A 12,267-nucleotide genomic window follows, 5' to 3' on the forward strand; every position below is an offset into this window, starting at 1 on the left:
TTGTTATTGTCTCTAATTGGAGGTCCTATTTAAGTTTAGGTTTGTCCCACAGGTGTTTGTGGGTGATTGTTCTTCGTGAGGTTTATGTTCCTCCAGCGTCACGGTTTGTTATTTTGTATTTACTTAAAGTGTTAATTGTTGCATTCGGTTTCACTGATTTAAATAAAACATGTGGAACTACGAAAACGCTGCATCTTGGTCCGCTCATTCAAACAGCCGTGACAGACACATTTTTCCAGTCTGAAAGACTACAACTCGTGTAGGGGCGGTGCTTCGTGCTCTGGATAACAAATTTTCACGCTTGTTTGTAATTAGCACAGCCAGACACAGGACACCACACGGGCATGATGACAAATCTTAGTGAAAAACAAACATTTTCAAAAAAAATCTTGGATATAGAAGTTAGTCGTTTTAAAGTAAACAATTATCCAAGTTTATGGGCATGCCCCATCTACCTTAGTGGGCGGTATTTGCATTCGCTATGAATGCTGGAGTTTGTGGTTCACTATGAGCAACCGAATACACAGGGAGTCGAAACTTCCCGATTCTACCAGTGAAATGAAAATGGGCTTGTGGTTTCGATCATTTATGTTTATGACAAAAACGTAATGTTGTTAATATAGTAATGACTATAAGCCGTGGCAGTACCAAGGTGACATTTCTTTTTCATGTGGATAATTTCACAGTGGTTTCAGAGTCTCGCAACATGAGTTATAATGCTAATATTTGTATAAACTCTTCAGTTGTGTTCTGTGGGTGTCACTGAGTAGACCGATACTCCATTTTATTGATCCACAATCCATAGGTAAGGTTGTACAGTGCAATATGAATGTCAATACACATAATAGGCTGACAAGGGAGGTGATTTCCGACTGTCAAAGTCCCGCAATAAGAGCTACGATGCTAATAGAGAGAAATAGTAATGGCATCTTTTTGTAGGCACTAACTCCGCCATGGTTCATTGGACAAAGCCTATGAGGAAAATGAATGGCGTTTTTGTAGGGTGTTTGGATAAACGCCAAAAACAAGGCCTGTGTTAAGCACAGGCTTAGGAGATCTTATGTGTTTTGTTCTATGACATAATCTTTATCAGCTAACGTCATTTTTGTGAATTTTGAAGAATTTATGTAATACAACACATCACAAAGGCTTCATAATTCATAAAGGTCATGTTAACTGGACTGCTATTATCTCATAGAACAAAACTTATAAGATCTCATGTTAACCTCAGACCTTATTTTCGACATTTATTCCTTTCCCCAATTATTTTTCCGACAGGGATGGCTTAACAATCTAACTTATTTCTGGGTTTTAGGACAACAAGCTGGGGAGCTCTATATTTTTATAAACTCTTATCCTTATAGTCCGCCACAGTGGACATGTCATAATATCCATAAATCATAGAGGTCAAACACGGAAATGGTTCCAATCGTCTTTCCACTATTTCACTTTTCACATAGTGAATTTTACAAACACTTCATATTAAGTATGTGTTTGGTTTAGTCTTACCTTGGCGTGACGTTTTGATAAACGTGTAATTCTCTTTCGGACAAGGTGAGTTTTATCAATACAGTTGAAGTTGGAAGTCTACATGCACTTAGGTTGGAGTCATTAAACTCATTTTTCAACCACTCCACAAATTTCTTGTTAACAAACTATAGTTTTGGCAAGTCAGTTAGTACATCTACTTTGTGCATTACACAAGTAATTTTTCCAACAATTGTTGACAGACAGATAATTTCACTTATAATTCACTGTATCACAGTTGACTGTGCCTTTAAACAGCTGGGTAAATTCCAGAAAATGACATCATGGCTTTAGAAGCTTCTCATAGGCTAATTGACATCATTTGAGTTAAGTGGAGGTGTACCTGTGGATGTATTTCAAGTCCTACCTTCAAACTGAGTGCATCTTTGCTTGATATCATGGGAAATTCAAAAGAAATCAGCCAAGACCTCAGAAACAAAATTGTAGACCTCCACAGGTCTGGTTCATCCTTGGGAGCAATTTCCAAACGCCTGAAGGTACCACATTTATCTGTACAAACAATAGTACGCAAGTATAAACACCATGGGACCACGCAGCCGTCATACCACTCAGGAAGGAGACGTGTTCTATCTACTAGAGATGAACGTACTTCGGTGCGAAAAGTGCAAATCAATCCCAGAACAACAACAAAGGACCTTGTGAAGATGCTGGAGGAAACAGGTACAAAAGTATCTATATCCATAGAAAAACGAGTCCTATATCAACATAACCTGAAAGGCTGCTCAGCAAGGAAGAAGCCACTGCTGCAAACCATCATTAAAAAAGCCAGACTATGGTTTGCAACTGCACATGGGGACAAAGATCGTTTGGAGAACGATCTTTGGAGAAATGTCCTCTGGTTTGATGAAACAAAAATAGAACTGTTTGGCCATGAAGGACCATCGTTATGTTTGGAGGAAAAAGGGGGAGGCTTGCAAGCCGAAGTATTCTTCGGTATTCCATCCCCAACTGTGAAGCACGGGTGTGGCAGCATCATGTTGTCGGGGTGCTTTGCTGCAGGAGGGACTGGTGCACTTCACAAAATAGATGGCATCATGAGGAAGGGAAATTATGTGGATATATTGAAGCAATATCTCAAGACATCAGTCAGGAAGTTAAAGCATGGTCGCAAATGGGTTTCCCAAATGTACAATGACCCCAAGCATCCAAAGTTGTGGCAAAATGGCTTAAGGACAACAAAGTCAAGGTATTGGAGTGGCCATCACAAAGCCCTGACCTCAATCCCATAGAACATTTGTGGGCAGAACTGAAAAAGCCTGTGCGATCAAGGAGGCCTACAAACCTGACTCAGTTACATCGGCTCTGTCAGGAGGAATGGGCTAAAATTCACCCAACTTATTGTGGGAAGCTTGTGGAAGGCAACCTGAAATGTTTAACAATTTAAAGGCAATGCTACCAAATACTAATTGAGTGTATGTGAACTTCTGACCCACTGGGAATGTGATGAAAGAAATAAAAGCTGAAATAAATCATTCTCTCTATTATTATTCTGACATTTCACATTCTTAAAATAAAGTGGTGATCCTAACTGACCTAAGACAGGTAATCTTTGCTAGGATTAAATGTCAGGAATGGTGAAAAAATGAGTTTAAACATATTTGGCTATGTTGTATGTAAACTTCCGACTTCAACTGTATATTCGCCTCAATTTAACTCAAAAAAATTAAAAATGCTAATTAGCAACAGACCTCAGCAAGACTACAAATTCCTGCAGGAAACTGCTGCATGTCATCTCTACCCAACACTGTCAGCTACTGTTCACCAGCGCGATCAGAGACCTGTGTCCAATCCATGATGAATCCATGTGCTGTATTGAATTGAGTAAAGTGTTGAACTTTCCTTTTCTCTGTCATAGCTAGCCACTGCCTACACTTTAGCTAATTAGCAGAGCAGTAGATCAAAAATATGTTTGTATTACTAGACCACTATAACTCTGGCCATGTGGAGAAGTGCAGATATAGTGATGGGCAATTTACCAGTTTAATCAGGGCCAGCATGAGGGATAAAGTTGATCCTGTATCGGTGAGTGTAGCTATTAAGTTAAGTTTGAGCATCTCAGCAATATAATTTGGTATATACAGCTGTCAACATTCTACAAGGAAAGAGCCACTTAATCAATTATATAATCATTAACCAGACTTCCCAGGATACCAGACTTAGGTGAGTGATAATTCAGTTCTAGAATGTTGTCATTGATGAGATAGAAACAAAAAATCTATTGACATTCAGAATTGACGACCTCTGACAGACACATATTGTTCCTCCTGTCAGTACCTGTTTTCAGGGAAAACAATGGACCATAAATATTCCACATTGTTCATACACACACACACACACACACACACACACACACACACACACACACACACACACACACACACACACACACACACACACACACACACACACACACACACACACACACACACACACACACACACACACACAAAACACAGACCTTATATGAAGTAGTTTTAAAATCCCCTACAGAAAAATTAATGGTGGAAAAACTATTGGAACCATTTCAGGGTTTTACCGCTAGGTTTTATGGGTATTATGACTCATACTGTGGCTAGCTTCACATAGGTGTTCCTCGTCCGAGGTGAGCAGGATGATTATGAGATGGAGTTAGGTTGGGATGCCACTGGGCCGCATGCAAAGTTGGGAAAAGAGGAACATTTGGACAGGGACACAGAAAGGTGGGTTTCTGAGGAGGAATGGAGGTGGAAAAAGAGGAAGAGGAGGTTGAAGAGAATGACGAAAGGAGAGGTTGGATTTCAATCTGAGGAAGATGACCATAAACATGGAGATGGGGTGTCGAAGAAGAATGGTCTTGAGTGCAAATAGAGTGAGCTGTGCAGCTGACCGAGTTCTGGAGGTGAAATGGAAGGGAATGAGGGCGAGTTATGTGAGGTGGAACGTGTGGTGAAGAGTTCAGAACCAGAGCCTGGCGTCAATGGACATGATAAAAAAGAATCTGGACCAGTAGGAGTGACATTTTTCCCGGAGAAGGTGGACTCTTGCCTTTTGACAGATCTATTTGTGGTTTCAGGGTGGGTGAGAAAACGAGTTGGGTGCAGTTGAATCAGTGAAGGTAACCTGTAACGTTTGTGGACTTGTGATGTTTTTGGGGGTTTCTTCTGATCAGAGGGAGCAGGCACTCGGTGAGTCAGAGTCTCTACCAGACAAAGTCATGTTAGGATACATCAGTTATCCTGTTAGAGCCCTTTGTGCTGAATCCACTGCACTGTTTCAGGTGTTTTTTTGTTATTACATACAGCCGGAAATAACTTTTGGATATCGGAGCGGAGGTAACTCACCAGCATTACGACCAGGAATACGACTTTCCCGAATTGGATCCTTTGTTCGTACCCCCCAGGGCAATTGAACTTAGCCCAGAGGCTGCTCCAAGTCACCGCCAGCGGAGAAGAGGTTTTCGGAGTGGACTTCTAAGCATGCAGACCATCCACCACTTATTACCCACTAATGTTAAGTCTCTGGACAATGGTCATGTCACAGCAGTTTGTAGGATGGAGATTCCAAGATGTGGGAAGTGTGCAGGAGGGCATGGGATAGAATATTGTGGAGTTTCGGTGGATAAAGTTGTGGTTCGACTGCAGGGGTGCCCGTGTTGCTGTGGATCGGACATGTCCGGTGAGAGGCAGGTTGAGATGGCTAGAGTCAGAGTAGTGCAGAAGGTGTTGTATGCTGAGGTAGTGAAGAAAGTAGAGGAGGATGGGTCAAGGTTGAGGGATTCTGAGAGGATCCCTGTGAGTAGTAGATCTATGCCTCCATCGAGGGATAGGCCAACGAGTGAAATATGATTCTGTAAGGTTGGCTTCTTAGCGTTCATAGCAATGGTTATCAACTGTACCGCAGAAATGGAATGTAGTAAATCACAGAAAATAAATGTTATGGTGGTAGCTGCAGAGAAAAGTATTTGGGTATACGAGATTTGACGTCAACAGGGTGTGTTGAGTGGTGATGTCCTGGCCTCCCAGGCTGTTGGCACGGTGCAGGAGTAGATGGGGTACAAAGTATTGGAGTGGGCTAGTGGGTTTTGAATGAGTGTAAGGTTAGTTTGAAGGTTGTGTTTTATTTTAGATTTTTAAATGTTGTTTTTTATTTTCCACCTTTTCCTATTTTGTATTACAAAGTATAATGGATTTATATCATAGTCCAGTTGGGGGCGGTAATGCAACATATTTGACGCAAACCGAAGAAGAATGTGTTCCTCTTTGAAAACAGCCTGATACAAAGTTAACACACTCCCACACATTTCTCCTCCTCCGTTTCGCAGTACGTCCACAACACCAGGAAGTCAGAGTCGGGTACGTACGCGCTCTATTTTCGTCTGTTCTTGAAGAACACATAATGCATAATTCAACCTCATAAACGGACATTTAGAAGTTAAGACTATCCTGAACGAAAGGCCGTAGAATAAGACTGCTTGTCTGGACCTGTGACTGACGGGGGTGAACGTTTTTGTCTCCTCAGTTTAAAACTTTAATGCACTGATCTTGCAAACAAAGATAGTCTATGCTTCGCAAAGAAAGTATCGAGTAGGCCTATTGTAGCTGTATTTGTCATATCACCCCCTATATGGAACTTCAGCAGCCCTTATATAGTTGAATAGGAAACGTAAAGATGTTAGATTGTATCAGATTGGAACGTTACGGTGTTAGTCTGCACCTGCGCGTTCAGTTGGAAGATGTGTCAAGCTTTGTACTTTCATGGCGCCTTCCTGTGTGGTAGTGGTCTACACTGAAGCTTACCCTTCCACCTGTAAGACAAGTACACATTTTGTAATATCTACAATGATTTGTTTTTCCTGAGGATCATTTCAAGCCACCAATTTCAAGACGCCAAGACGTCAAGTCACTTACTCAAATCAAATGTAATTTTTCCACATGCTCCGAATACAACAGGTGTAGGTAGATCTTACCGTGAAATGCTTACTTTTACAAGCCCTTAACCAACAATGCAGTTCAAGAAATGGAGTTAAGAAAATATTTACTTGTTAATTTTTTTGACTTTATTTTATTTAGTAACACAATAAAATGACATAACGAGGCTATATACAGGCGATACCGTTAACAGTATAGTCGAGGTAATTTGTAAAGTGACTACACACAGATAAACAGCGAGTAGCAGCAGTGTAAGAACAAGGGGGGTCAATGTAAATAGTCCGGGTGAACATCTGATTAATTGTTCAGCAGTCTTACGGCTTGGGGGTAGAAGCACCGTTGGTTAGGAGCCCGTAAAACGGCAGCCTTCCCTTCCGGCGCCATCCACAGCGACTCAAACGCGACAGCCACATCTGTAGTGTGGCCTACAGCAAGCCAGGCAACAATCCATTTCAGACCCATATGTCCCCCCAGAATCTTCCCTATGTGCTCTGGCAGTAAACTAACATGAATTCGGCATGTAATTACTAATATTTATGCAGTTGTTTTTGTTTCAACAGCGTGGAACCAATGTTACTAAAATGAAGCGGAAAAGCAAAGTACTGAATGATGAAAAATTCACCAAGAAACGTAGATTGGAAGAGGTTAAAGAGGAAGAAGATGGCAGAGAGGATCATGGGACATCATTTAATGACCACTCCACCTCTCCCTCGGTCAGTGCCTCCCATCAATTATCTGATCGATAGATTGATTTGTAATGGCTTACAGTTTTCTTCTATTTTTGTTGTCCATTTTTAGGGTTTGGGAGATATTGGAGTTATCGAAAGCATCACCATAAAGAATTTCATGTGTCACCATTTGCTTGGTCCATTCCAGTTCGGGCCCAATGTGAACTTCATTGTTGGCAACAATGGAAGTAAGAAAGATGTTTAAACCGATGCTTTGTATTGGCTAAAGGACTCCCCATAGACATGTTTTCGATGCTTTCCCTTAACTTTCTAACCCTTCTCCAACAGTCATTATATAACTGAATTTGAATGCTGAATTCAAGTTACACTTTCCCCCTGTCTATAATGGCTTAGTTGCTATTCATTGTACTGTGAGTGGGACCTATTTCTGCTATGTTGTTGTGCCGTGGGATTGTCACCTGATTTTGTTTTGCAGGTGGGAAAAGTGCCATACTGACTGCTCTAATAGTGGGCCTTGGTGGAAAGGCCACCATCACAAACAGAGGAGCATCTTTGAAGGGTTTTGTGAAAAATGGTGAAAGGTCAGTTCTAGTTACTTATATTATATTGACTCCCTTTCCATATCTCTTTTCTTATGGACAGTGTAAATTGTCATTACCGCTGAATTTGCAAATAGTTCATTTGAATGTAATGTAAACAATAGACGAATACACTGTCCATGTGGGTGAACTTATTTCCAGCACAGCGGATGTTACAGTGAAACTGAGGAACAGAGGACCAGACGCGTACAAAGGGGATGTCTACGGAGAATGCATTTCTATTGAACAAAGGATTTCTAGTGATGGTGTTCGGACGTGCAGGTTGAAGAGTAAAACAGGTAATAGTTTAAATCTGTCAGGTCTGTCTGTCTGGCCGTCAGGTCTGTCTGTCTGGCCGTCAGGTCTGTCTGTCTGGCCGTCAGGTCTGTCTGTCTGGCCGTCAGGTCTGTCTGTCTGGCCGTCAGGTCTGTCTGTCTGGCCGTCAGGTCTGTCTGTCTGGCCGTCAGGTCTCTCTGTCTGTCTGTCCGTCAGGTCGGTCTGTCTGTGTCTGTCCTGCCGTCTGGTCGGTCTGTCTGGCTGTTCTCTTTATCTCTTCTCTATTTTAATCAACCTTTACCTTCTATTCCAGGGCACTTGGTTTCAAATAAAAAGGATGAATTGACTGCAATTTTAGATCACTTCAACATCCAGGTAGTGTGTGTGTGTGTGGTTTATTGAAAGTGAATGATGTTATTTATTTTTTAATTACACTACCGTTCCAAAGTTTGGGGTCACCCGCAACGTCAACAGTGAAGAGGCGACTCCGGGATGCTGGCCTTCTAGGCAGAGTTCCTCTGTCCAGTGTGTGCTATTTTGCCCATATTAATCTTTTATTTTTATTGGTCAGTCTGAGATATGGCTTTTTCTTTGCAACTCTGCCTAAAAGGCCAGCATCCCGAAGTCGCCTCTTCACTGTTGACGTTGAGACTGTTGTTTTGTGGGTACTATTTAATGAAGCTGCCAGTTGAGGACTTGTGAGGTGTCTGTTTATCAAACTAGACACTAATGTACTTGTCCTCTTGCTCAGTTGTGCACCGGGTCCTCCCACTCCTCTTTCTGTTCTGGTTAGAGCCAGTTTGCTCTGTTCTGTGAAGGGAGTAGTACACAGCGTTGTACGAGATCTTCAGTTTCTTGGCAATTTCTCACATGGAATAGCCTTCATTTCTCAGAACAAGAATAGACTGACGAATTTCAGAAGAAAGGTCTTTGTTTCTGGCCATTTTAAGCCTTTAATCGAACCCACACATGTTGATGCTCCAGATACTCAACTAGTCTAAAGAAGGCCAGTTTTATTGCTTCTTTAATCAGAACAACAGTTTTCAGCTGTGCTAACATAATTGTAAAAGGGTTTTCTAATGAGCAATTATACTTTTAAAATGATAAACTTGGATTAGCTAACACAATGTGCCATTGGAACACAGGAGTGATGGTTGCTGATAATGTGCCTCTGTACACCTATGTAGATATTCCATTAAAAATCAGCCGTTTCCAGCTACAATAGTCATTTACAACATTAACAATGTCTACACTGTATTTCTGATCAATTTGATGTTATTTTAAATGGACAAATGGGCTTTTCTTTCAAAAACAAAGACATTTCTAAGTGACCCCAAACTTTGAAAAGGTAGTGTATGTCCATATTTGAAAAGCCTCTTTTGCTGTTTACTGTAAATCACAGGTGGATAACCCAGTCTCAATTCTTAACCAAGAAATGAGTAAGCAATTTCTCCATTCAAAAAGCGAAGCAGATAAGTATAAGGTACAGTTGTAATTTAAGCTCTTTGTCCTTGTTTTGTAATTTAAGCTCTGTCATTTTCTTGTCTACATGTTTGTGGTGCTTGTTTTTTTTTGTCATTCATTTTTGTCCCATATGCAATTCTAATTCTGTGTCCACTTCATCATGCGCAAACAAAGTTCCTTCTGGGGATTTAAAAAAAATTATATTTATGTAGTTCTTCATGAAAGCGACTCTACTGGAGCAGATGAAGAGAGACTACATCCACATCAAACAGACTAAAGCAGTGACCAGAGAACAGGTTGAGAGGCAAGAGGAGGTAATGCTATCGCATGGAAATGACATTTTATGGGGGCCCAAAAATAAATGTATTACATTTTTAAAGTGCATTTCATACATGGTCACACATACACTTTACGATTTTTGTATTTTTTTTTATTAAATAAAAAAAAGATAATAATGTAACACTACATATGTACACGTTTACAAGTAAATTACCCTGTACAAAAATATAAATGCAACATGAAACAATTTAAAAGATTTTACTGAGTTACAGTTGATATAAGGAAATCAGTCAATTACAATAAATTCATTAGGCCCTAATCTATGGATTTCACATGACTTGGAATAAAGATATGCATCTGTTGGTTACAGATACCTTAAAAAAATAAGGTAGGGGCGTGGATTAAAAAAAAAACCAGTCAGTATCTTGTGTGTCCACCATTTGCCTCATGCAGCGGGACACATTTCCTTACATTTTCTGGTAACTGCTGTGGTGGACATTCCTGCAGTCAGCATGCCAATTGCACACTCGCTCAACTTGAGACATCTGTGGCATTGTGTTGTGTGACAAAACTTCACATTTTAGAGTGACCTTTTATTGTCCCCAGCACAAAGTGCACCTGTGTAATGATCATGCTGTTTAATCAGCTTCTTGATAATCCATCCAGCGGACCAGTGTGGCATATCTTGGCAAGGAGAAATGCTCACTAACAGGGATGTAAACAAATTTGTGCACAACATTTTAGAGAAATAAGCTTTTTGTCCGTATGGAACATTTCTGAGATCTTTTATTTCAACTCAGGAAGCATGGCACCAACACTTGACATGTTGCATTTCTAATTTTGGTTAGTATATAAATAGGACAGTAAGTTAGACTCTAACCATGTTTAACTTTTGCTTTTAGTGTCTAAAGGATCTCAAGCAGGAGTTTTTGCAGAAGAAGGAGAGGTATGAAAACCTGTCATCTGTTGGTAAGATGAAGGAGACTCTGGAGGAACTCAAGAAGATGATGGCATGGTGCTTGGTAGGACTTTCCCTGGTTGTTTCTCATTCACCATTTTGTTTAGTTTGGGCTAAGTCAAAGCCATTCAAAAGTGTTGGAAATTCTTCGAAAAACTGCATAAATTCTTTTCTGCAAGAAAATAATATGGTCATATCACCTCTGTTTTGTTACTTTCAGGTGAGAGAAAAGGAGCGGTTGGTCCAACAGCTACAGGAACAGATAGACGCAGAGGAACGTAATCACAAACACGAAGAAAACCTTCAACTCTGTCAGGTATATTTGTCTAAGTACACTACATTACCAAAAATTTGTGGACACCTGCTCATCGGAACATCTCATTCCAAAATCATGGGTATTAATATGGAGCTGGTCCCCCCTTTGCTCCTTTAACAGCCTCCACTCTTCTGGAAAGGCTTTCCAATAGATGTTGGAACATTGCTGCGGGGACTTTCTTCCATTCAGCCACGAGAGCATTAGTGAGACTGGGCACTGATGTTGGGCGATTAGGCCTGGCTCGCAGTCGGCGTTACAATTCATCCCAAAGGCGTTCGATGGGGTTGAGGTCAGGGCTTTATGCAGGCCAGTCAAGCTCTTCCACACCGATCTCAACAAACCATTTCTGTATAGACCTTGTTTTTTGCAGCGGGGGCATTCTCATGTTGAAACAGGAAAGGGCCTTCCCCAAACAGTGGCCACAAAGTTGGAAGCACAGAATCGTCTAGAATGTCATTGTGTGCTGAAGCGTTAAGATTTCCCTTCACTGGAACTAAGGGGCCTAGCCCGAACCATGAAAAACAGCCCCATATCATTATTCCTCCTCCATCAAACTTTACAGTCGGCACTATGCATTGGGACAGGTAGCGAACTCCTGGCATCCGCCAAACCGATATTCATCCGTCGGACTGCTAGATGGCGAAACGTGATTCATCACTCCAGACTATGTGTTTCTACTGCTCCAGAGTCAAAGGTGGCAAGCTTTACACCACACCAGCTGACACTTGGCATTGCGCATGGTGATCTTAGGCTTGTGTGGGGCTGCTCGGCCATGGAAACCCATTTCATGAAGCTCTCGACGAACAGTTCTTGTGCTGACGGGGCAGCTCTAGGAGGGCAGAAATTTTACAAACTGACTTGTTGGATAGGTGTCATCCTATAACGATGCCATGTTGAAAGTCACTGAGCTCTTCAGTAAGTCCATTTTACGACCAATGTTTGTCTATGGAGATTGCATGGATGTGTGCTCAATTTTATATGTCAGCAACGGGTGTGGCTGAAGTAGCCGAATCTACTAATTTGAAGGGGTGTCCACATACTTTTGTGTGTGTGTGTGTATATATGAATGAATGAATGAATGAGTGTATGTTGTCAGTTGGATCTGTTGAGAAATCCATTGGAGAAACTCTTATGATTTTCTTAGAATTCCTGCCTGTGTTATATATTAAATGTCCAATGCAGACAGTTTTATCTCAATATGTAATCATATCTGGGTAACAATTTAAGTACCTTGCTGTGAATGTAAAAAAAA

The 12,267-nt window shown here is 41.0% G+C and overlaps 1 protein-coding gene across 2 annotated transcripts in view; it reads left to right on the top strand.

Moving 5' to 3' along the window:
- Positions 1-5,801: 5,801 nt before the first annotated feature.
- smc6 (structural maintenance of chromosomes 6) overlaps positions 5,802-12,267 on the top strand; it is a 38,850-nt gene continuing 32,384 nt past the window's right edge. The window contains exons 1-10 of one of the 2 annotated variants that reach the window (XM_029712845.1): positions 5,802-5,879; positions 7,016-7,168; positions 7,254-7,371; positions 7,620-7,725; positions 7,885-8,021; positions 8,312-8,373; positions 9,401-9,481; positions 9,675-9,776; positions 10,644-10,763; positions 10,920-11,015. In XM_029712845.1, coding sequence (XP_029568705.1) covers positions 7,037-7,168; positions 7,254-7,371; positions 7,620-7,725; positions 7,885-8,021; positions 8,312-8,373; positions 9,401-9,481; positions 9,675-9,776; positions 10,644-10,763; positions 10,920-11,015 — 954 coding nt within the window. In that variant the 5' untranslated portion in view covers positions 5,802-5,879; positions 7,016-7,036. The other variant, XM_029712846.1, reaches the window with a different exon arrangement.

The sequence above is a fragment of the Salmo trutta genome, chromosome 25, assembly GCF_901001165.1.
Source record: "Salmo trutta chromosome 25, fSalTru1.1, whole genome shotgun sequence".
Lineage (NCBI taxonomy): Eukaryota > Metazoa > Chordata > Actinopteri > Salmoniformes > Salmonidae > Salmo > Salmo trutta.